This window comes from Cheilinus undulatus, linkage group 19 (assembly GCF_018320785.1).
Source record: "Cheilinus undulatus linkage group 19, ASM1832078v1, whole genome shotgun sequence".
NCBI lineage: Eukaryota > Metazoa > Chordata > Actinopteri > Labriformes > Labridae > Cheilinus > Cheilinus undulatus.
This window is the reverse complement of record NC_054883.1, coordinates 38,978,997-39,005,394: the sequence shown is the minus strand read 5'-3', so window position 1 is coordinate 39,005,394 and position 26,398 is coordinate 38,978,997. Positions and strand designations below refer to the sequence as shown.

Sequence of the window (26,398 nt, the reverse complement as noted above, 5' to 3'; positions counted from 1 at the left end):
AAGAGGAGGGCTCGTATAGTCCTTCTGAGGTGGATGGAGGGGTTGTGTGTCCTCCTTCGGGTACAGGTGGGCTTTCTGCAGCACTCCAGTCCAGATGGTGTCGAAGGAAAAATCTTTGTACTCAACTGGTCGCAGACTGACTGTGCCAAACTTTAAGCTGAAGCAGGGAGAACCAGACAGCAGTGGAAGGCAGCTGGTCTGCTGCTTGAAAGGTGGGGGAGCTGTTCATGCGAGGGGGGAGTAGAGAGCTTTTCTAGTCTTAGACCCCCTGCAGCTTCTCCTCAGGTCCTGTCCAATCAGAGACTCTGAGATGTGACTTTTTACGACTCGGTGTGAAGAGCTCCGGAGATGATGAGTCTCTCAGTTTGATAGTTCTATGTTTAAGATTTACCTCCGAACTACTAGAACTCAGAATTCAAAATGCCATGTAGGCCAAGTCTGATTCCCAACAACATCTATGAACAAAGTGGTCTGAAAGTCATCAGTTAACACAGCCACAAATTAAAAACCCTGTAAAGTGAAATCCAAAGTTTGTGTCTTAACACTCTAGATATGTTGGAATCTGGTTGCTGTAAACATGTGAAAACACTGAGATCTACATGTGACTGAATTTTGGATTTAGACTGTTAGAAAGTTTTTCACCTCTTTCCTGGCTTGGTTTAATGTGGGCGGGGCCAATATGTGGGCTTATGATGTCACAAGCCCACAGTAGGAAATGGCCCCACCCCTCTAACATTACAATATAAAATCACAGAGCAGTTCATCTCAGTCAAGTCCGTTGTTAGCTGATGTCACTGCCTTTATTAAAAGTTAACAGTCAGTTAATACTGTTTTTTTGTTCATTGTGAGGTAAATTTGCCAAATCTATCAGCCACAGTGGTCTATGGATCATTGAAAGCATCAGAACAGAGATTCGAGCTAGAATACGGACTTTATCTCTTCTTTTAAGGTCAACAAAAGGTCATAAAGGCAGGCTAATAGTGTGAGTGCTTTCCTCAACGCAGATTTTTAAATTTCAGAGGATCGTATTTCTCCTGAGTGGGCGTGGCTTCAGCTCATTCAACAGACACGCCCACACCATCCTGGCAGTTTTACTGTCTCATTTTTCATGATATTGAAGCTTAATTTAATAAACCTAGAGATGTTTTATTTGACTGAAATTTGACCTGGGGGTTCATAACACAGTGACCTGTCATACAACAAACCTAAATACGGATTTATTTTCACTTTACAGGGTCTTTAAATTGAAACACCAGGCCATTACGTCTGTGAACAGAGGAAAATGTTGAAGAATTGGAGTGCAGATGACCACCAGTCAACAGTCCAAACTGATCTGATGTTACTACTGATTGTTGATGTTTATTATGTTAGCGTCATCTCAGAATTATCACCATATTCACTGTTGGTTTGTTTTTAGTTGGCGTGTCACATATCAGGTCGTTGTTTACAGTCTGAGCCTGCCGGTGTGCCCTCTAGTGCAGGGGTTCTCAATGTTGGGGCCGGGACCCCATTGGGGGTCACTGAAAGGGGGTCTCCAGATGCCTTAAAAAACTAAGAACATTTTGGAATTACACTGTTGCCTCTTTACACCAATTTTGCCTAATTGTAACCCATTTTTGCAACCTAAAACACATTTTTTTGTCAATTTTAAACACTTCCTACTACTTTCTTCTGCCTGTTTTTGTCACTTTTAAACCAATTTTTGCCAGTTTCTGACTATTTCTGCCTCAGCTTACACTTTTTTGCCAGTTTTTATCAATTTTCATCCCATTTTACCAAATTTCAACCTATTTTTGTCACTTTAACACCATTTCAGCCACTTTTGAATCCCCTTTTACCACTAAATATGCCCATTTTTGCCATTTTTGGGATATTTTTTGCCACTTCTATCTAATTTTTGGCAATTCTATCCAATTTCTGCTACTTTTAAAATCTAATTTCATCACCTTCCACACCATTTCTTTGCCTTAATTAACCTTTTGTAACTATTTTTAACGTATTTTAATTCTGTTTTTAAGAAACTGATTTACATTTGTAAAGGGCTACTTGCTACACAAATAAATTAAGATGTGTTTCTTTGATAAGAGTGATTATGATGCAGGTTAAATATGAAATACCACAGCTTAACTTTAAAATGGACCATGATTTGCTGGCCCCAGTTTGGCTGGGTCACATTTATCCCCCTTATGGATGGCCTTGTCTGCACGTGACTATTCTTGACTGTGTATGGCTGTCTTCAACCACCTTTAGGCACGGTGGGGGGTCCTGGTCTCTGGCACCTTTATTTTGGGGGTCGCGGGCTGAAAAGGTTGAGACCCCCTGCTCTACTAGTATCCTCCAGTAACATTTAGGCAAGTAAAATTAAAAGAAAGATTTAAACGTAGAGGTAAGACTTGACTTGACTGTTACAGTCAGCCTTAAGTGCCTGTTTTCTCTGCCTCTGTATTAGCTTTATCTTCAGCACCACAGGTTGTTGCTTTGAGTCCCACTGTAAGAGGAAGTCAAGTCCTCTTGCCTTGGGAGCTGCTCCAGCATTGACCACATGTACCATGACTCATTGCACATAAGAAACCACAGTCTTTGCCTTGGTTCACTGCATTTCTTTGGCAGTAAGAAAAGCTGCAACACTAAATATAGGAGTCTGTGAAAAACACTGTGAAATGTATACTCATCCATATCGTCCCTTGAGCTGTGATTTTTTTTAGCTAATTTGAGATACAAACAGAAGCAGAGATGAGAAACACAGCAGTCAACAGCTTGCTGTTCTTTCTGGGCCACCATCAGCATCAAATAACAGCGCCAGAGCAGGAAAGAAACAGATTTTGCAGCTGTGCCAAGCTGCTCCCCAGAGATTCAGAGACCATCGGTAACAACTGCAGGATTTTTTTATACCGTGTACTCAGAAAATTTGCAGAACTTTCCTGTAAACTCCCACAGTTTCAGCTGAGTGCAGCAGCTGCCACCCCCAAAAACCAACATGGGTCAGCTTTAGAGACTGAAACCACAGAAGTCTATCTATTTTTTTCCCTGCTTCATGTTTATATTGTTTTGATAAGTGTTTTGTACCATTTTATCATGTTAGGTGCGAGGGTTTGGCTTTGGCGACATCTTCAAGGACCAGCCCATTAAGCTCAGGCCTCGCTCCATGGACATTGACTCAGAGGGTGACAAGGTGAGACATACACACACAAAATACACACAAACACCTTGGAGACACTGACTTCATACATTTTTTGATACTGTGGTCATTGTATTGTGTACAGTGTGGGAAGGAAGTCCCCGTTGTTGGCTCCTCCTCTTCCTCAGCTGCAGTTTTACAGCACAGGAAGTGGTTTTTAATGTTGACACACATACACATGCACATGCACGCATCCTGCAGGGATTTGACAAGCAAAGCAGAAGTGAGAGCTCAGCGGGGCAGAGAGAGAGCGAGAGAGAGAGAGAGAGAGAGGGAGGTGATACAGCTTTTCACTGACGCTGACATTCACACAGACACTCTCTGTCTGCTGCTGGAGCTCTGTCTGTCTGTCCCACTGAAGCAGAGGAGAGGGCGGTAGGTGGTGGTCTCTATCTTTTCCTTTAAGAATATCTTTCCCTTAACATTTGGTTGATTTTTTTATTTTAACACTTTGTTTTCTGTGTTCTTTTACTCTGTTCTGTAGCTCTTTTCTCTCAACTCAGCTGTTAATTAAGCTGAGAGTTGCTTGTAAGGCAGATTTGGCAAAAACTGCATTTCTAAAGCTTTTTGTTTAGATGAAAAGATTGGAAAATAGCAACAAGTCTCTGAATTTAAACTTCTCTGTATCAGCATTTCAAGGAAAAATCATAATCAGATGTCTATATCTTAACAAGTTTTAATTTGAAGACCTTCAATATGTGTGAATGATTTATTCCATGGACCCCAATCCCATGAAAAAATAAGATTATATTAATTCAAACAACTTTATTTTAAACATTTATGTCTCATCTTATTTTCAACATTTCTATATTTTTATATTTCAGTCTGCATATGTCTTAAAACACTTATCTAACCCAGCTTATAAGTTATTTAGTTTCAGTATTGAACCTACTGCCAAAAATACCTGATTATTATACTCTAATTTAGTGGGAACTGTGAGTTTGCATCTATTCAGTTGATGCAGGGCTGCATTACAGTGGATCATCCTCCACCTTCAGCCTTGCCTAGTTCTTGCTTTTGTTCATTATCGGTGCTGAAAAACTGCACTTGCAGAAGCTTTCTTTGTGCTTATGGTGCTAAATGTCTCAGTTTCCTTTAGTGACTGATATCCCTTTGACTTCCTGTCAAAAAATTCCCCTGCTTCTGGTCACTAGACTAAGTGCTTCGTCTCAGTATGACCCCAGGGTTTACACAGCCTTATATCATGGTCTTGGTGACTACTCAATTCTGATTGGCTCTGGAAATTCCATTGGTGTCCACTAACTTCTGTTATATGGACACCGTTCAAACTTCACAAGTAGTTCCAAAAAAAAAGAAATCATTACACTGTTCCAAATTAATGTGCAGCAGCCGTTAGCCATTACTCCGTTAAGAGTAACCATAGCAACCTGAGACAGTCATATTTTCTGAGCAGGGAGTACAGCGCTGCCAGCCTAAGGAGCCTGCAGCCCGGCATCAACCATCTCTTAACTGACATAAATAAAATGACAGACTCCAGGTTTAAGACCAGTAATGTAAGACACTCTTATCTTCTATATCCGATGTATGCCTTGTTTCCAGGCTCACCTTAACACTGAGAGGTGAGTGTCACAAAAAACTCACTTCCCTCCTGTTCTAACTGCTATAAACTATTGTCAGAAGATTCAGATAACACAAACAAAAGAAAAGAAGCCATTATTTCTATGTAGAGACAAAAGAAATGCTTCTGATAAACCGGCATGATAATATCTGATACATATTGACGTGTCTGATGGAGAATCAGCACCTGCAGGGCGGGCTGCACCTGCAGCACCGTTTCACCTCTGTGACCTTGTGGTGCAGAAGGAGGAATTATTCTGTTTATTCAGACAGCTGGTCTGCTAAAACTAAGCTTTCTATCAGATGACTGTTCATGTTAATGTACAGGTTTATAGTCTGACCACAGATGACTCTCAGCCTCACGCGGCTTCATGTCTTTTTATTGATAAATCCGTTCAGAAAGGGCACTGAGTGGACTAGTTTTTTGTTCTGTTGTGACTTCGTCCTGTTTATTGGAGTACTGAATAACGTTTACATTCCTTAAGAACGTTACGGGATGAAATGCTCCTGAATAAAAAAAAACATTTTTGACTATTAATAAACATGAAACAAAAACAGGGTTTATCTTCCATCCAGTTTAAGTTTGACTAAACCTTCGAGGCCTGGTCTGTACGATGCAAGTCCAAACCTCCAAATTCACATCTGTGTAGCTCAACCACAAAGAGGGCAAACCACATCACACAACACTGGTAATGCTGCTAAATGTCATGACGGCTGGGGTTTAGAGATTAAAAGCAGACAGGGTGAAGAAAAGTGATGAAACTGGTGCAGAAACAAACAAATGTGGATGTTAAAAGAGCTTTATTCATCATGAAGCCCCTGTGCAGCTCCTGTAGACTTGTGAGAGACTAAGAGTGTGTTGTTAGTTGGTGTGTTTGCCCTGAAGGATGTGTGAGCGCCTGCCCTGCTGAGAGGGAAGCTGTGATGTTTCTTTATGGTGAGACGAGGCTCTCCACTCTCTAATGAGGCGACAGCAGACATCTCCATCCGGGACGAGGGGGTCTTTGAGTCACTTGATGCCACGTCAACTTGGTAGTTCAAATGCTCAAGAAGTGTTGCACACTTTGCTGCGAAGTTCCAAAAAGTGATAAAAAGCTGGTTTAAGATTATTCTGAGTGTCTTTGTTGGCTTGATGTGGTAATTTGGACTATTTTCTTCCCTCCAGGATTCAATATTATCAGTGTTTTTCAGCTTTACTGCTTAAAAAGGGAAGTTTTATGTGTTTCTTGCAGATTTGTTTCTTCAGTGAGTCAAAGTCATTCGTCCTTGAGCTCAGCTGAGTCCAATGTGAAACAAAAGTCTGCAGTGTAAACTTTTTCCCTGAGGCTGGGTCATCCACAAGATGTTCACCAGAACTCAAAAAAGGGAAGCACTGCCCTCAAGACAATACTGAAAAACAGGCCGGGAAATCTTTTTGAGGAAGGATTTTAGCTTAAAATGTGGTTGTTTAACACCCCGCCTTCATACTCAGAGCAGCAACGGCTTCTTAAAGGTCATATGAGCCAAAGGGGAACAGTAGAAAAGCTTTAGGATGGAAAGAAGTGTCTGACAGAATCTGCAGCTTTGTATGCAGACCAGAAGCTAAAATGCCTAACCTCATCATATGAACCGATGTATATCAAGGCCAGCTGCTAATGTCACTAACATATACAGCTTATAGCCTGTAGTTAGCATCAAAGAATCACAAAACACTGGTATTTAAAAGTGCCTGTGCTTCTCTCATCAGTAAATTTCACATAGATGGGTGGTACTGACCCTTCTTTAAGGAGTATGCCAGATGGTTTTGCATTTTTCTTTTTTATAAGAAATTAAGTCCAGTCTCCTCACCCTTAAGCCCTCTGTATAATAGAAAGACATGTGTTGGTTAAACAGTACTGTGCAGAAGTTTGAGGCATGTTTGGGCTGAAATTTGAGGGCCCCATCGGGCTGGAAGGAGGATTGACACAACCCAGGTCATGCTCTGGATATCTGTACATTTCCCAGGGCATGGGAAAATAATCTGATGAACACAAAACAAAAACCACAGCTTTAGGGCAGAGTTATGGGTAGATGTGGCGTTTAAACATAGCCTAGGGTACTGTTAGGGCGGGTAGGAGGGTTGCCACAACCTCCTGGTTGTCATGTGTATGTTCTAAGCACCTGAAAACTGTTGGTGGTTGCTGGGTGTATTACCAGGGGTGCAAAAGCCTGGACAAAAGAAATGCTGTTAAGCTCGACCTTGGCTGCCGAGCGACACACGTACATGTCAGATGTGTCGACACTGACTCTGGCCGCCCTCCCTCCTCTTTTCAGCCCGGGGTTGTGGAACAGCAAGACCTATGAAGATCCGTTAGCACTCTACATGCCTAAAACTTCTGCACAGTACTGTATGTGTACATTAGGAGAAAAGTCCTCGATGTAAATCTAACTAGCACCAGCCAAATTTCTAATCTATGATGTCTAAAATCTTAAAAAAGATTTCCTGATTACAGACTGCATTAAACATGGGTGTGGTCTCAGTGACATCACCCACTGGTTTCCTAAAGAGGTTTTGTGAAAACCAACAATGGCGGTTGCCATGTTTGAGATTTAACATTCAATTAACCAAGACCCAGACAGAGGCAGAATAGAGAGGGATCTTGTGCCTCCAGGCAAACAGGTGCAAATAACTGGGACCAGATATGAAAATGTCTGCCAATATACTGTGCTTAACAAATTTATTAGACCAACACCCAAAGGAGGGTTTATGCCACAGCTGCCCTAAATTAACAGCATTGGTAATTACCAAAATCATTTTTTATGTTTCTGCAATGGTTAATACACCAATATGTAGAAGCTCTGTAACCCAAATGATATTTTTAATGCTAAAATATGATTATTATTGTTATCTATGAATTTTCAAATTTACTGATTTACAAAAAACTGAAAAAAATAGTAAAGCACATTAACATTTCTTGATTAATGTGTCAAATTATAGTTATTTACTTGCATTCCTGAACAGAAAAATGAGTTTTAGTGGTTGAATGTTATGCTTGATTCTTTTCTGACTTCTCAGAGAAGCCCAGTGAGCCGGCTCAAATTTGGGTGAATTCAGTTTGAAATTCCTCATTCCTGTTCAAAATGGTAAAATGTGGAGAGCTGACTGAAAATGAAAGAGTCCGCATTAAAGCACTTCATGATGCTGGATGGTCTCTGAGACAAATATGGCAGGTGGTCTGATAAATTTGTTAAGCACTGTATATCAGTTTAAGTCTTTTTTCTTGTTTGTCCTCTTTCCTTTAACATTGAAGTGTGTTTCAGGTCTGAACTATGTTTATATTTTATCAGGATTAATATCAGTACTGGCTAAAATGAAATGATAAGTATTGGCATATTGGACAAAAATCTAGCGTTGTGCGTTCCTACTATGCCCCTAATCATGCAATGAAATTTTGCTTTAGTACCACCTAAATGGATGATTTGAAAGAAATCAATACCTCTACAGCTTTAACCAATACATAAATGAGCAGTTCAGCCCAAAAACATCTTACCAACCAGGCTGTTAATATGTTTATTTCTTCTGTAGAGATGGACATTTTAATATGGGACTAGGTGGGGATTGACTCAGTTTTGGAGCCAGCCTCAAGTGGAAACTTGAGGAATTACAGCTCTTCTTTTTTTGCATACCTGCTTAGGGTTGAGCTATCAACACTGTAGTTTGCTGCTTGTTTCTGATGTAGTTTTAAACATCCAGATCACTCTGTAGAAAAAAAATGCAGTCACAGATTCCCTCAGTAAGCATGTGTGTGGTTAAAATGTAAATACAGAGATGAATTTATGCAGTTTCACACACTTACAAATGTATTGTTACAGGGTTTAACAGATAGTCTATCAGCAGATGCCTTTGTGCTGTTGTGTTATAGAATAAATTATGGGCATATTACTTTAAACTTCAATCTTGATTTAAGCGTCCCTGCAAAGGCTGTAGTTAAAAAGATTACAACTCAGAAGCAGCAACTGCAAAACTGCTTACTCATTTCTGGGTTGGGGATTAATTTCTGCAGCACTTTCTAAATATTGAGTACGCCGACATTAAACCTCTCTGTGATGTTGTTATGATGTCTCCCTGCGTGTGGCTCCACATGGGTCTCATTATCGAGGAGAGGGAGAGAGAGGGAAGTGCGCTGAGAGGAGAGAAGCTGGCAGAGGCGGAGGCTGAGAGGTGGTGTGGCTTTTTTTTTTTTTTTTAAACCGATGAACAGAACAGAGCGGTGTGTGTGCTCAGGACAGACGGGGTCTTGTGAATGTGTGTGTTTTCTTGTGGAAGAGCCACCCCGGTTCCACAAACACTGACGAGGGATCCACTCCAGCCGGAAAACAACGGCCCCTTTAACAGAGCGTTCACACATACACGCACATGCTTCATCTCTGAGTCAGCTCCATGGTAAACCCGACCTCATCCTCTCTAATTAGCCGGTCAGTTTAGAGCTGTGGGAGCTAGCGTCTGTCCACTGGAGGGAGGGAAGTATCTAGTATTCATCTGTGAACATGTTTTTATTTACTGTGATTTCATTTGTACAAAGAGCTGACTTAATATTAGCCTGTCATGCTAACAGTATTACTCTCAGGGTGCTAATGCTTTGTGGTTGGTTGTTGTTTAAGAGTAAAATGTCTCAGAAGCCTTTATGAAATAATGCTTCCCACTAGGAAGCAAATTCCATATATTTCTTAATCAAGATCAGTCCTGATCATAAATATCCAATATTAATGAAGTTTTAGGAATTTAACCCTTAAAATGCCAGTTTTAGTGCATAAAACTGTCAAAATGTGTGTCATACATGCATAACAATAAAAATAATAGTCGTAAATATTAAACACTGATTTTTTTTTCTAGGAATTTAACCCTTTCAGTGCCGGGTTAAAGGTCACATATTATGCAAAAATCACTTTTTCAGGCATTTCTAACAAAAATATGTGCCCCTGGTCAGTCCACATTCCCCCCAAGAATCAGAAAAATCCACTCCCTCCCCCCTCTCTTTCTCCACCTTTCAGAAAATATCTGCTGAAACAAGCCGTTCTCAGATTTTCCCCTCATGGTGTCATGTGGGGAGTTAGCCCCGCCCCCAGGCCCTCCCTGCTTGAAAGAAAGTTCCGCCCTCCTGTCCTGATCCTCGTCTCAGCAGAGGAGGATCAGGAGAGCCACATCCATTTTCTGAGAGGGGCGGAGTCAGACAGCTCATTAACATTTAAAGCCACGACCACAGAAACAGCTCGTTCTGAGCAGGGCTGAAATAGAGGGGTTTTTAGACATGCAGAAATCCAATACTGGAGTGTTTTTTCAGCAACAGACTTCACAGGCATGTGTTGGGGACCTCTGACGCCAATATAAACTTGTTTTAAAGGGGTAAAATATGTCCCCTTTAAGTGTAAAAACCCCTGATTTCATAGCTTTGAATATGTTATAAGTCTTATGCGTCATTACTTTTTTGAAATTTTAGGACTTGAATGAATTGCTACACTGAGGCTGTTGGAGGCCAAAAATGGGCCTTATACATAAATAGCAATTAGAAATGCAACGCATGTAAAAAAATAAATAAAATTAAAATAATTTTTTAAAAATTTTTAAAAAACATCCACATTTTTTGGAATTCTGTGCAACCCCTGCCTCCCCAAACTTTTCATGTAAAAGACAATCGAAATTTTTGTGTTTTTTTTTCCTCATACAACATGCAAATTGGATTTCCTTTGGAAGGGTTTTCACAGCCTTTAAAATGAGCAACAGCATTTTTTTGCAATAATACTCTCTTTAAATTTTAAGATTTTAATAAGTTGTCACAATAGAAAACCAAGAAAAAAGTGTGTTATTTCCCCTCAAGTCAAATATTGGAAAGTGGCTGACATTTAGTAACAAAGAGGAAAAACTTCAAATTTGAAGCAGTCACCTCAGAGTGAAAGCCTAATATAAAATGGAGAGGTTTTCCTGTGATTGTGGGTTTAGTGGGTTGTTATTGTTAGCATTACCACAGTTAAAATAATCAAAAAGAGAATACAAAAAGTGACCAAGAAAGCTGCAAAATATCCTCAACACCTGCTAAGATTTAAACTTCTTTGGCTTCCAATGTAAAATTTGAGTTAGGCAACATGTACAGCTCTGTCTCAAATCAAATTTAACAACTGACAATGGGTTAAAACCACTGACATGTGGTCAGGGGTTCTTGTTTCTGGTTTTCTAATAATTTTCATTCATAACTTTTTGATAGAAATACACTGGAGGGAAATGTCCCTGATTTTCTGGTTGGGAAACCTCTGCTGTCAACACCTCATAAACAGCAGCACATTATGATATCCTCCAGAGATAAAGTAATCACAGGAAGTCCTGAACACGATCGCTGCAGTGACACAGAGGTTAAGATTTAACATGAATAAGCCTGAGACTGAAGAGTCTTCTTTCTGTGCTTCACTCAGGTCAACGAGAAAGCAGCGAGCGGGACTTCTGAAAGCATGAAGACTGAACCAGACAGCAAATCTAAAGGTGAGAAGATACAGCTTTACTGATTTAGAGACAGTTTTAACATTTATATGATTGTTTTTATCTGTTTTTATTGCTAATATTGTGTCTTCATACATCTTTGGTCCTGTCAGTCTCAGTGTCTGCAGTCAGGCTGATTTCTTACCCTCTTTATTCACAGATTCTACACAGAGATGAAAAGATATCATTGATTTATAGTTGAAAGATTAGAAAATAAAATAGTACGTTTTAATACACAATTGTTATGATACTCAGTATTTTGAGCAGAAAAGCCACTTCATTGAAAATCCTCTTTCTTAAAGGTTTCAGGTGCTTTTGTAATAACACTCTTTCTGCCCATATATTATCCTTAGCTATCCGATCATTAATAGGATTTTCACATCATTTTTGGTCTGCATGATGACATAAGTATAAAAAGCTAATGCACCACAGCTAGATGGGCCTTGTGCTCTATACAGACATCATAACTGTTTAATCTTGTCAGAGTTTTCTGATCTTATATCTATGTTTTTGCATTTTTCTCAACATAGATTGACGATTGTGGCTTTTATTTAGGGAGTAAAATAACCAAATTCATAAATATGAATACAGAAAAACTGGTGTGTAACCCAAGGACTCTTAAGGTACAAGGTATTTTGTTTATAATTGTTGTAGAATTTGTTTAATCTAACCCAGGGGTGTCAAACTCATATTGGGTCCAGGCCAGATTTGCTCCAATGAGACGTCCTGAGGGCCAGACTATTTAGGCCAGGAGTGTAAAAGTCAATCATGGATTCTGAATTTAGGCCTAACCTAAGAGCCTAACAAGGTCAGCATTTAAACATAAACTGTCAACCTCATTTTCAGCAGTAGTAAAAAGGGGAAAAATATAAATAACATGATAATAAATTGTTCTGAGATAAAAAATGCAAAATGAGAAGTTTAAAGGCTCAAAGTCTGAGAGAAAAAGTCAAACTTAATAGTTCAAAAGGCAAAATAATGTTTTTTAAAGGGCTAATATATAAGATAGACATAATCACAAGTTTAAAAGGTAAAAATATGAATTTAAATTTTAAATTGTGAATCTTGAGGGTCAAAACATGAAAAAAGTTATAAAGAAGTTATAAGTTCAAGTCAGAATTGTGAGATGCAAATTTGAAAATATGAAATGACAACATTAATTTCTTTTCCCACCTTCCTGACTTTTTATGTAACTACTTTTACTCTTTACTTTTTCAGATTTTTATAATTTAACAAGGATATTTTAAATCATCAAGGTTAAGTTTGAACGTTTACTGGAGGAAATCTGCAGACCTCATACTGGTGGGCCAGTTATAATAGAAAGATCGTATGACCTTGCGGGCCGGATATAACTGTACCATAGGCTGGATTTGGCCCCTGGGCCTTGAGTTTGACACCCCTGGTCTAATCTATCAGGATCCTTTATCCCCCTTTTTCTGTCCTTGCTGTAAGATCATTTTATTTACTGTAAACGTTGGTGTAAAGCCTCTTACAGCAGGAAACACAGCAGAAGGGGACCAAAAGTCTGCCTTAAAGCCTTCAAAAGCAAACGTTTTCTTAATAAGTGAGGCTTTTGCAGAGAAAAAGATCTAATTTTTTACTTTGTTGTATCTTTGGTTGGCAGGACGGGAGCAATGCAAAGTCCTCTTTCCATATGAAGCACAAAACGAAGACGAGCTGTCGCTCAAAGAGGGAGAGATCATCAACATTATCACTAAGGTCAGCTTGTATTACTGTGTGTGTGTGTGTGAATATCTCTGCTTATGCAGTGCGTGGGTGTGCTGCATAATTGCATCGTCTGGTTAGTTTGATTTGTTTGTGCAGGTAAAGGAAACACTATTTGCATTCAGCTGTACACTTCATACATTCATCAGACGCTGATTCAGACTAAACACTACTGTTTCTTGTGCAGGACTGTGCAGATGCAGGCTGGTGGATGGGTGAGATTGGGGGAAGGCAAGGTGTTTTTCCAGATAACTTTGTCAAGCTGCTAGAACCGGAGAAAGAGGTGATTATTGCACAAAACACACCAGAAAAAACATTTCTTTAGTGTTATTTTAGAAGCTGTGAGACTCACGGAAAGGTGAGAAAGTGTTTTTTAATCCCTTTCTGTGTCTTTGTGTTTCCAGAGACCAAAGAAGCCCCCTCCTCCTAGTGCACCCTCAGCTAAACACAACGCAGGTACAGTAACACCTCACGGTTTTACTTTCTCCTCTCTTTATCTGTTGTTTTTGGTTTTCTGAGAGAAGGCAGAGACAAAGTAAACCAAAAAAAAAAAAAATGTGTGAACTCTGACTTTTAGAGAAAAAGTCAGAGATGAAGAAAGTTCCCCCAGAGCGACCTGAACACCTGCCTCAGAGAGACCAGGATCGAGGTACAGTCCGGACGACTACGGCTCTGCTCGGCCAACCTTCAGTCTGCAGCTCCTGCTGCACCTTAATACTTCCTCCCAGGGGCTGGTTTCACACAGATTCACTTCTGTAATTTTCAGAAGTACATTAATTCTGAAATTATATAAAAGCTGGGTGCAACTGGGTGCAGATACCTCTGACAAATTACTGCACCCAGCTGCTAGCTTTCTATGCAACACAGTCAGGAGGAGCTACAGGAACATTTTACCTTAAAACTGGAAAGTGTCACATAAAGTCACATCAAGACATTTCAAGAAAACTGATGGCATACACATTTTTAATTCTCATAAAAATCAAACCACGAGGTTGCTATTTCGATACAATATGAACAAAACAGCAAGTTGTAGACACCCAATCTTCAAACCGGAAGTCAGACGAGCGTCGGGATATCTCATCTTCTAATACGGGAAGTCACTTGAACTGAACGCCTTCTTCGTTGTTTGCTCCGTGTGTTGCCTCCATGTTAATGGAGGAAAGTCTGCCGCATAAGGAAATACAAGTAGACGAAAAATATGTGACTTTCGGTCTAACAAGCACAGCGATTACATAACATTAATTTTAATAAATCGATATATGATCCAAATTTAAATATTGTTTTGCACGGACAAAATATGTGATGAGAGATTGGCTGGCTGGCCGGACGCCGATGTCGCCACCATGTTGCTAGAGGCAAGTCTGCTACGTCATTCAATAAAGTAGACAAGGATTGTGCAGGTTTTCAGAATAAAAAACTCAAACAATCAGATTCACATATACAGTGCTTAAATTTATTGGACCACCTGTCATATTTGTCTCAGAGACCATCCAGCATCATGAAGTGCTTTAATGGGGACTCTTTCATTTTCAGTGAGCTCTCCACGTTTTGAACAGGAATGAGGAATTTCAAACTGAATTCACCCAAATGTGAGCTGCTCACTGGGCTTCTCTGAGAAGTCAGAAATTAATCAAGCATAACATTCAACCACTAAAACTCATTTTTCTGTTCAGGAATGCAAGTAAATAACTATAATTTGACACATTAATCAAGAAATGTTAATGTGCTTTACTATTTTTTCAGTTTTTTTGTAAATCAGCAAATTTGAAAATTCATGGATAACAATAATAATCATATTTTAGCATTAAAAATGTCATTTGGGTAAAAGAGCTTCTACATATTGGTGTATTAACCATTGCAGAAACATAAAAAATGATTTTGGTAATTACCAGTGCTGTTAATTTATGGCATAAAGCTTACTTTGGTTAGGGTTAGGGTGGTCTAAAAAATTTGTTAAGCACTGTATGTAAATATATAAATACTTTACATATATATGAAACTGTATTGTAAATTATCTTATTTTAAATCATGGAGTACATCTTTTAATTTAACTGAGAAAACAAGAAAGTAGATTCTGCTTTTATGTTTCACTGTCAGTTATTATATTAATATGAATCATTTGTTATGAATGATTCATTAAAACCCATGCAATCTCATTGTTAGAGCTTTTTATTCTGAAAACTTGGACACTCCTTGTCTACTGTATTGAATAACGTAGCAGACTTGCCTCTGGCAACATGGCAGCGACGTCCAGCCAGCCAATCTCCTGTCGCATATTATGTCTGTGCTCAGTGATACGTGAATTTGGATCTGAAATTGATTCATTAAAATTAATGTATTGTTATTGCTGTGCTTGTTAACCAGAAAACACTTTTTTCATCTACTTGTATTTCCTTATGTGGTGGACCTGCCTCTATTAATATGGCGGCAACACAAGACGAAATATGGCGGCGATTTTCCGACTTCTGGTGTGAAGTGGAGGTCCTCGGTTTAATCCAGGTACTCTTGAAGAGAGAACAGAAATCCAAGGAGAAAGTGATATAACATCAACCACTCTAGCATTTTAAAACACTTAGTATTAAAACATTCAAAGTACTGAAAATTTTGACAACCTAATTTCAAAGAAAGAGCCCTAAAATCAAAAGGGGACTACAAGAAAAGCTCAGAAAATTATAGAAGCAACACTGCTTGCCTACTTTAGGGTGGATAGTTACCCACACCGATGAAATCGGCGGGAGGTTATGTAAAGGGCTCCGCATCTTTGTTTGTTTGTTTGTTTGTTTGTTTGTGTACAAGATAACTCGATAACGGAAAGTTGGATCTTCACCAAACTTTCAGGGAATATTGGGATAGTGACAGGGAAGAATCAGTTAGATTTTGGTGATGATCCGCGCACCTGTTCAGTTTTTCTCTGACTATGAAATTTTGAACACCATAGTAATCAATGGGAGCATAAGTTCCTCGGTGGCGCTGCTTAGGTGTGGGTCTGCCACCTCAGACGGCCATTGTAGTTTTCCATATTTTGGGGATGCACTGTGGCGCTGGTGGTCTTTTGCTTAGCATCCATGCCCCATGTACAGATGCTGTCGTCCTCAAAGTGGGCAGCTTTGGTTCAGAGCCAACCTGTGGCAACTTTCCATCATGCCATCTCCACTCTCTCTCTCCTTGATCTCCTACGCTGGCCTGTCCCTCTAATAAATTAGCAACAAATAGTAGGGTCAGTCATGAGGAAGAGAAAACAATAAGAGGAAGGCTTTGATGCATTATGTGGTTTGAGAAAAAGGCAAATTTACCAGAATAAGGTCAAAATGCGGAGGATAATATTTTGTATTAAGGTTTGAGTACAATTTTAAGATTGAAGTGTTGAGCAAAAAAGGAAACAAATTATGTGAATCCAAACTACATTCAACGTCTTCTTGACGTTTCAGCTTCTCACAGAGTGCAAAATGAAAAATATACTCATTTATAAATAAAGGCAGGAAATCCCAGGAGAAAACAGAATCAGCTAGAATGGCTGTCTGAGGCAGCAGACCCACGCCAAAGCAGTGCCACCGAGGAACTCATGCTCCCATTGATTACTATGGTGTTCAAAATTTGAAGTGTGATAAAAACCGAACGGGTGCGCGACTTGTCACCAAAATCTAATCAATTCTTCCTTGTCACTATCCCAATATCCCCTGAAAGTTTGGTGAAGATCCAACTTTCCGTTATCGAGTTATCTTGTACACAAACAAACAAACAAATAAACAAACAAAGATACGGAGCCCTTTACACAACCCCCTGCCGATTTCATCGGCGTGCGTAAAAGGGAAAGGGAAAGCAGCAAAAATGGGGTCAATGCTGGTTTCACTTCCTGATAGATTACTATAGTCTTAAGCATAAACAGCCTGAGGTGAAGATGTTTTAATTTTGGATTTTAAAACTAATTTGTGAAATAGTCTTACTTGTAATGGGCTGATTATACTAAGCCTGACAAGTGGATCAGTCTGTGGTATCTTTGTGAAACCAGCCCTGAATCTGTACAGCTAGCAGTGGACAGATCTCTCACTAACACACTTTATATGCTAATTAGCACTAATCCTGCATTTGATTTGTCTTTTTGCAGCTTTGAATGAATCCAAACAGGGTTTTTTTATACTCTTAGTGTTGATTTTGAACAGACACAGAAGAAAAAATCACTTTCCGCCTGTTTGTTCTCCTTTGTGAAGCAGAACAACAAAGATTTGACTGAAAGAAGAAAAGGAACAGTGTCAGCATCGGTCTGTGCAACAGGAAGTCTGAAGCACTGTGGTTTTGATCTCAACAGACACTGGAACCGACTGGTGCAAGACACAAGCTCTCTGTTTTTTTCTGCATTTGTCGTTTTACATCTGACCAATGCAAAACAAAAAGAGTAATTCACATTGTAAATACATCTAAACATCAGCCAGAATATCCAACACCAGTGAACCAGGGGTCATTTTCTTTTTGAGTTTGATTGTGCAGAAATTTGAAAAATAAAACTGTTTTAATGATATAAAATTTAAACTGAAAGGAGCTAACTCTTTGTAGAATTAAACCTCCAGCTTACTCACATACACTCCTATCAACTAAATGGAAATAACACATAACAGTACTTACAAATACTACCTGACAGCTGAGTTTCCCAAACCTTCCTTGGCCTTTTAGCCCTTATTTTTTCCTCGCTTTTCTGAAGCCCAAAGCAGCTCTTTTTTCTTTTTGTTTTTATTCTTTAATGAGCCTGTTCAGCTTGCTGCAGCTCCTGCTTTCATCTCTGAACTCCTCTCCTGCCCTCTCTTATCATGCATGTCTTGTTTTGTTACTTTTCATACTTCTGTTTTGTTGAGTTAAGCCTGGTTTATACTTCTGTGTTGAAACTACGCCTTAGCTACGCCATGGTGATGAATGCAATTGTGAACACTATGTATTTGTGCAGTGGTTTACCTGCATCTCTCTACAATACCACTAAATGCCAGTCGACAGTATGCTATTTTCTGGTTGGGCCACCACATTTCCTGCTTGTATGTTTACAGCAGGGGTGTCAACCTAAAGGCCCGGGGGCCAAATCCGGCCCATGGTACAGTTGTATCCAGCCCGCAAAATCATACTGGCCTAGATAGTCCGGCCCTCAGGATGTCTCATTGGAGCAAGTCTGGCCCTGGACTCAATATGTGTGTAAGTGTAGGGCTTTGTTTTGCTGCTAGTGATGGAGCGCCAGGGCCGCTGCGTTCGTATGCGCCACCCCATGCTACCTCAATAGGTAACATTCAGTAGTCTCCTGTTGATCGGGTGGTGTTCTGTGACAGTAGCAGTTGTTGTTAGCATTTAAGCTAGCCAGGAGTTCTAGTTGAGACTGAGGTCTTCTGTTTTGTCATTTTTGTGTTACTTTGTGTTTTGTGTTACTACAGTCAGTTGTTTGCAGATTACAATCAGTGTCATTTATGGGTGGGGTTTAATTGTACTCAACCATTTGCAATGGCCGCCTCCAGTGTGGTGATTAACTTGGGTATAGCTCTAGCATAGCGTCAGTTTTATCAGAACTGGACCATGTTTCTGTATGAAATAAGGAATGAAAACAAAACTAAAAGCTTTTCATGATGTGAACGATGTTTTTGCTCTTCTGCTGAGCTGCTTCTGCAGGAGTTTGTGATAATTACAGAGGGTAGGAGTTAGTTGTTGCATGAGTAGTTGTATACAGTGGTTGCTAGTGGAGTGATTAACTTGGACTTAGCCACAGCAGCAGTTTTGTTAAAAGTGGACACTTGTTTATTAAATCAAGGGCAGAGAGCCACACTGAAAGCTTTTCTTGGCAAAAAGATATTTTCACTTTTCTTCTGGTCTGCTTTGGCACAGGTTTTTCGATCATTATGAGTGGAGTTTGCCACTGTATCCAATGGCTGCTGCCACAGTAGCTGTTAGCTCAGTTTTAGCAGCTGATTAATCAGAACTGGACCACATTTCTTTGTAAAACAAGAGCATAGAGCCACACTGAAAGCTTGTCTTGGCAGAGAAGATGTTTTTGCAAGTCTCTACGGCAGCAGTAACCTGTCAGCTCAAGAGTAGTGCATGTGTACATCATTTTGTTTGTTGCTCTGATTGGCTCATCATGAATGTGACTGTCCAATCACCTAGGAGCTCCTAGGAGCTAGGAACTTAAGAAATTTCATGACTCTTCACAAAACAATCAGTAGTCTTTTCCAGGAAGTGGAAAGGTTGGGGAATATTTGGGAACCTTCCTGGAAAGTTTATAGAATATATCTGGAATTTTCCAGTAAGTTTAGGGATCCCAGAGATTTTGGGAAAAGTATCACAATACTTCAAGTCCAGGCTACCTGCGTAGGCTTCTGGCTAGCTTCAGGGCTACATGTTCTGATGGTATATACTACGGCGTAGACTTTCGACACAGAAGCATAAGTCATGCTTATTTTTATTGGTCATTCATGTGTGTTTGTGTGTTTTTAATTTTGTGTGTGTAGGTGAAGAGGTGAAGTTTGGAGACATCCCAAAGCCTTCCCTCCCATCCATCCTCCCCAAGAAACCCCTCCCCCCAAAGACAAGCTCCTCTTCCTCCTCACAGCCCCCGCGGCGTCCTGAGAGACCGCCCTCTATAGCGTCAGTACACGTTCTCTCACACATATGCACTCTTAGAAACAAACATCCCACTCACCCCTCTTAGCATACACAGCCTAATGTTGTTGTATGGTTTACCTGCTCAGGTGTGAAAGCCCCAAGTGTGAGGGCGGGGCTTCGACAACAGATTCTGCCCCTGACAGATCACATGACACCGGTGAGTTTGTGTGACAGGAGCCTCGACCAATGAGATGAAGATTTGGTGACTCAGTTACAGTCAGAGCGCTCTCTGTTAACTTTGTAAACAAGTCAGACTTTGTACAGTAACAGCGTGCGGTGTTGTGTGTCTGATGTGTGCAGAAATCGACCTGGACGCCGTGGTGTCATCGTCAGAGAAGCTGAGTCATCCAACGGCATCGAGGCCACGAGTCACAGACCGCCGACCTCGCTCACAGATCATCACAACAGTGAGTTTGTTCATAAACAGCCCTGGAAAAACACTGCAATTCTCTATAAGGCCATAATAATTTTTTTTATTCCCACCTACTAATCACTTTATTAGGTACACTTCTTCAACTGCTTATTATCTCATCAGTTAATCATGTAGTAGCATGGTAAAGATGATCTGCTGAAGTTCAAAACAAGCATCAGGATGGGAAGGAAAGGCGATTTTAAGTAACTTTGAATGTGCTGTGGTCATTGATGGTCTGACAGGCTTTCATGTTGTTTGCATCAAATTGATTCTACCATTCAAATGTTTCTCCAGAAATCACGTCTCAGCAGACTACGCCAAATTTTCCAATCATCTGTTGTTTCTGTAGCTGCATGGCGGCACAGGGGTTAGCGCTGTTGTCTCACAGCAAGGTTAACTTCCTGGTCAGGGTCTTTCTGTATGAAGTTTGATGTTCTCCCCGCACATGCGTGGGTTCTCCCCAGGTACTCTGGCTTCCTCCCACCACCAAAAACATGCTCATTAGGTTAACTGGTGACTCTAAATTGGCTGTAGGTGTGAATGTGAGCATGCCTGGTTGTCTGTCTCTATATGTTAGCTCTGTGATTGGCTGGTGACCAGTCCAGGGTACCCTGCCTCTCAAATGGATGGAGGAAGGATGTTGTTTCTGTTGGATTTCTATTATTTGTTGATTTTATCCTCCATTTGTTGAAAAATCCTCTCCTACTTTTTTGGTTACTGATATCGATACCTTAAACCAGTGTTACTCAACCCTGCTCAACCAAAGAGCCACACTGTTGAAAAATACCTTTGCAAGAGCCACAATCTAAGTGGTAAAAAGTGGAAAAATGGGTTAAAGAAGCAATGAAAATAATTTAAAAGTGGTTTAAAAGTGACCAAAAAATGCCAAAAACATGGCAAAAGTGAGTGAAAATTAGGGGTATAACGGTACAGAAAACCCTTGATGTTGAAGTCATGGTTCGGTACGTTTTCGTTATGGTAATTGAAGCAAATAAAATATATATTTTTTATTTTTTAAATTAAATTTTATGAAAATAAATAGGCTGAATGAATTACATTTAAATTATTAATAATGCAGCAACCTCCTTCCTTAAGATCTTCAATGATTAAAAATATTAATAAATAAGTACATTTTTGAATTACTAGGTTATTTTAATTGATATATTGACATATTTATACCCATTCTTTAAACACTAAAATTTCCCAGCCATTATTTGGGAATATTCAGGCTGTTGCTGTCATTTGCTGTGGTTGCCAGGACAGTGTGACAGTGAGTTTCACTCTGGTTTTCTGTCTGTATGTATGTGAGCTTCGTTCCACATGTATCCGTTCGGTACACATCTGTACCGTACCGAGAAGCCTGTACTGAATGATACAGTACGAATGCACGTACCTTTACACCCCTAGTGGAAAGTGACTAAAATGGGCAAAAGGCAGCAAACAGGTGGGAAAAATTGTGGGTGGGGGGTGGCATTTAATGGCAAAAAAAGGGGGAAAATGTAGGATAAAAGTGGCAAAAACTGTTGAAAAGGGGAAAAAAATGAATGAAAGGGGCAGAAATGGGCACAAAATTGACTAAAGCAATAGAAATGGATAGAAATGGGCAAAAAAATGAAAAAAGGGGCAAAAAATTGCAAATAAGGGCAATGTAAATATACAGGTAAAAATAAAGGTTGACAATTAAGTTTAATAATTGAAGGCTTCTGTATAAGTGTGGGAAACACACTGATTGTTGCAATGGATAATTTCTTAGGTCAATGTTTCCCTTTTTTAAGGTTTCTGGGGTCATAATATTTTAAATTAAGACATAGTAGAGCCACAAATCACAAAAGAGCCACACGTTGAGTATCACTGCCTTAAACCTTGACATGCTTTCCCAATAAACATTTACTTCTTCATATTTTTCTGTTTTGTTTCGACATTTTATGATAAAAGCCAATTCTAAAGACACATATTCCCATGTTTTGCAGTCTTCCTTGTCCAGTACTGAAATAGACTCTCCTGCTGTAGAGGACAGAAGAGACAAAGGGAAGGAGGAGCTAGATTCTGTCACCCTCAGACCTGTGGAGGTTTCGCTGAGGAAAGGACTTCACAACATCTCTGTAAGACTAGTTAAACCTTTCGTGTTCATTTTTCATCCAGCAGAGGGCAGCAGAGCACAGATTTTCATCTTTATAACAGAGTTATAGTAATGTATTTTTGCTCCTTGCCTGAACTCCTTTCACCTACGCTGCATCTACTGTAGGTCTTTCAGGTCTTAAGTTGATATTTTATTATATTACAGTATTTTAGATTTCGTTTAGATCTCATTAAAAACATCCAGTAAGTTAAACTGGATTGGTGAACATCAACCCCTTCCCTTGTTTCTCACAGTTTAAATACCAGTTTCTTTGGATTACTTGAGGAAGAGGACGAGGAAATTATTTACTTGAGAAATATTTTGTTGCCACAAGAATCATTTTTTCACTATTTTTTTCTTTGTATTTTAGAAGAGCAGGCTCTTGATATTCACATAAACTGCAGAGATACCAGTTCAAATGACTTATTTCATTTCATAAATAAATAAAGACTCAAGCATTCCTTCAGCTACAGATCAATGTCTCCCTTTGCCTTCAGGCACCCGACAGTAAAGCACCACTGCCCGCCAAACCCTCTGTCCTAACCCCGCCAAACTCCAACCAGCGCCCCGTGTCCCCGTCTTCCTCTTCGGGCCTGACCCCCTCCCCAGAGCTCCGACATTCACCACTGACCCCCCCAACACTGGAGGAACTCAGGAACCAGCTGAGAGACTTGAGGTCCTCTGTAGAACTGCTGAAGAGCCAGCACAGGTAGAGCTTAAACAGAGGGAGGATGTGAGGGTATGTTGGAGACAGTGTTCTGATGTGTTTTTCTGTCTTTCAGGCAGGAGATGAAGCATTTGTCAAATGCGTTAGATGAAGAGAAGAAGATTCGTCTAAGTTTACAGGTGAGACTCAGTACGGATTATCAGTTTTCTAATCTAACCATCCTGAATTTATCAGGTTTAAAACTGGGGAAGCAAGTACAAAAATTTAAGATAGCACATTTAGTAAGGCAGTAAATGTGGTGTGATTTAACACCAAATAAGAACTGGTATTAAACTGGAACTTTTCTACTCTCTTTAAGTACAACTAAACCCCACCCATATTTACTGCCTCATTCTCCTCAATTGACGCTGACTGGTCCAAACAGAGTGCGGTTTGGCACAAACATTCTGGATTGGAGCTATTCAAGGTGGATTTGCCTGATGATGGAACTGAGTCTGGCAGATCAGTCTGCTTTGCAAGCAGATTAAATGAAACCATCAGGCCATGTTAGCCACATTGAAAGACCTGCATGTGATTTTTAGGTGATTAACTTGGGGGGGAAAATATAAAATAACTCAGGAAAACAGAGAAAACAATTCTAATGTGAATGCAATACACTCTCTGTAATTCTACTGTTTTTTTGTAGCATTTGATGAAACACAATCAGGGAAATTATATTCTAATGTGGTTCAGGTTCATTTATATTTACAGAATAAACAAACCATCATTGTGTCTCTGTGTTTTGCAGATGGAAGTAGAGCACATAAAGAAGAGCCTGTCAAAATGAAGAAGATATCATCATCATCATCATCATCATCATCATTGCACTCTGATCGCCACATCAGAAGCCAACATTTGAAAACATTCTCACTGTTGGTCTGACAAAAACAGCCAAAACAAAGTTTGTGCCAAACGATCGTCACGATCAACATCAGCAGCAACACATCAGTATGGAAACAGCCACCTTCCCCTCCCCCAACGCCGCCTTATCCTGTGTTTACTTTCTTTCTTTTTCTCTATAAGAGGCTTCTCTGTTTAAGTTTACTGCTATCTTTGTTCATGCTTGTTGTGCCACTGGTACTGACTGACCGAGGCCCGTCAACCTCACCGGTACTTTTTATGTCCAAATATGAAGGAATCTCGGAAATCGACCTTCGTAGCCCGGTTGGTTCAGACGACCTCTGTGCTGTTCTGTGTCCACTCTGTGGCCTTTGCCTCATATCTTTGTGTGCGTGTGGGTGCGTTTTTACTTTTCCAGAATGGAGTTTCAAACCAACATAACAAGGACCTTTTTGAAAACTAGATTATTTAGACCGATTCTGACCTTTCATTGTGAGGTTAGGATTTTGGTTGATTAAAAATAACACCTGAAGGCACATCATGTTTCTATGGTACGCTGCAGGCGGGTGATTTTGAAGCATCCATCATGCGCCCCACAAGCATTGGATTTACCTGCAGCTCTTTTTTTTAGTGTCATTAGTTTAAATTTGTTAAGTATTTTAGCTGTTTGAAGGTTAAACTTAAAAGCACACCCGTATTATTTTGATAAAGATTTATCAATGTGAGAAATTATAGCCAACTGCAAAGGCTGTATTGAAGAAACTGTTGACTTTTAGGTAAATCTAGTTGTTGTTCTTGGGAGATTATTAACAAAATGTTTATTGCACACGAATTACAGAGCTACTGATTGCACTGAAGTAGCTTAGCAAAACAGACTGGGAATAGAAAGAAATGGCTCTGTCCAAGAATTATTAAATTGCCAGCCAGTGCCCATGATCCTTTGTTAGCTTAATCCAGTGGTTCTCAACTAGTCCAGCCTCAGGACCCACCAGTCTCTCTTACAACAAATTTCAACCCACATTCACAGAAATATTTAGGCCTATTCTTAAGATTTATATATTTCAATTGCATATAAAATTTCCACCCATTTGAATTACTTAGATTAAACATAAATAGGCCAATGAAGTTTATGTGCTGCATATTAAATACATATACTCGTTCTTAAGTATTTGAAACAACTTGGATTTATCAACAATGAATACATAAATCTGTTATTATTTATTCAAAACACATTGGGTTTATTGGTATTATTACATAAATGTCATTCTTTATTGTTTCATTTACATTAGAGTGACAAATATGCAGCACATAAAGTTTATTGTAATTCAAATGGATGGAAATTTTATATGCAATTGAAATACATAAATCTCAATTCATTTGTGTAGTGAGTAGCCCTCTTAAAAATGTAAATCCTTTAGTTAAAAACAGAATTAAAATACCTTAAAAATAGTTAAAATGGGTTAACAATGGCAAAAATCAGTGGTAAAAGTGGTGAAATTTGATTATAAAATGAGCAGAAATGGGTTAGAAATGCCAAAAATTACATAAAATTTGTGGCAAAAAATGGCAAAAATATTTCTGTGAGTGCAAGTTTCCAAAAAAAGCTCAACAATGCATGTTTAGTTTATTGAATATGTTGCAGTCTGGAGCATAATTGGACCACAATACATGATATAAAAAAGGAAAGGGACAAAAACTGACAAGTTTTATACCCTCTTTCCCCATGATTATGTGTAAATTTTTGCCAGTTTTCCAGAGATCTTGAGAAATCCCGTCATTATCATGGGAAAAGTAGCCATTTTATTGCAAGAAAATGATGTAAATTAGTTGAAATATTAAAACAAGGTAAAATAAAAGGTATCAATGCATGTCCACTAAGGACCTCAGGACTTGTTGCCACCATTTTTTTAGTGACACCTAGTTTCGACCCACTGAAAACTGCTCCGTGACCCACTTTTGGGTCCCAACCCACCAGTTGAGAACCACTGGCATAATCCATACAAAACCTTGAGTTGTAAAGGTGAGAATTTCTGATTGTTTGTCGGCTACAAACATTAGCATCAAGAATTATTCAGGCACACCTCCATAAAAAAACACAAATTGTCCATTTTACACCTTGGATAAGGTGTTTAATATTGTACATTAATGTTTGTCACCATTGCAAAGAGCCAGGCGTTTGTTTACTTTCCAGTCCTTCTGATATGCTGAGCAAAGCTCACTCTTATAAAACAGCTGCCAACACTTGATAAAAAAGAAGAATTTTTTGTTTGATTTTCCACAATATCAAAGACCATGTCAAATTTCAAATGGATATTTGGCTGAAAATGTAAGACTGTACAAAGAAAAGCACATAAAACTGTTTGAATGCATCTTATCTGTGATATCTGTTAGGTCAAGAGTATTGCCTTTCGGACAAAGCTTATTATTTCTCTCTTTTTTTTTTCTTTTTTTTTTTTTTTTGCTTTTGCACTTTTGCTCCATGACTCCAGAAACCTCAAGAAACACCAGTGCTGGTCGCATCACACCCCCCCCCCCAAGAATATCAAAATAGTGATCCATGTGCGTCTGATGTTTCTGGTGCTCTTTTGGTAGCAGTTGAAGGGTAAAATTAAGGACAGGGTTTGAGGAATGTAGTGACTGAAAAGACCTCACAGGTTGATGAAGAAAAGATGATGTATGAGTGCGTGCATGTATGTGTGGTAGCATGTACGGCTGTTTGCCTC

At 39.4% G+C, this 26,398-nt stretch overlaps 1 protein-coding gene across 2 annotated transcripts in view; it reads left to right on the top strand.

Annotated features, from left to right (window-relative positions):
- Positions 1–25,122, top strand: part of sh3kbp1 (SH3-domain kinase binding protein 1) — an 82,529-nt gene extending 57,407 nt beyond the window's left edge. For both annotated transcript variants that reach the window (XM_041814561.1, XM_041814562.1), the window contains 13 exons: positions 3,083–3,172; positions 11,180–11,246; positions 12,868–12,962; positions 13,156–13,251; positions 13,373–13,424; positions 13,546–13,617; positions 19,445–19,580; positions 19,685–19,755; positions 19,899–20,005; positions 21,981–22,112; positions 22,627–22,838; positions 22,912–22,975; positions 23,584–25,122. In XM_041814561.1, the coding sequence (XP_041670495.1) occupies positions 3,083–3,172; positions 11,180–11,246; positions 12,868–12,962; positions 13,156–13,251; positions 13,373–13,424; positions 13,546–13,617; positions 19,445–19,580; positions 19,685–19,755; positions 19,899–20,005; positions 21,981–22,112; positions 22,627–22,838; positions 22,912–22,975; positions 23,584–23,622 (1,233 nt within the window). In that variant the 3' untranslated portion in view covers positions 23,623–25,122. The remainder of the gene's footprint in view (positions 1–3,082; positions 3,173–11,179; positions 11,247–12,867; positions 12,963–13,155; positions 13,252–13,372; positions 13,425–13,545; positions 13,618–19,444; positions 19,581–19,684; positions 19,756–19,898; positions 20,006–21,980; positions 22,113–22,626; positions 22,839–22,911; positions 22,976–23,583) is intronic.
- The last annotated feature ends 1,276 nt before the right edge of the window (positions 25,123–26,398 follow it).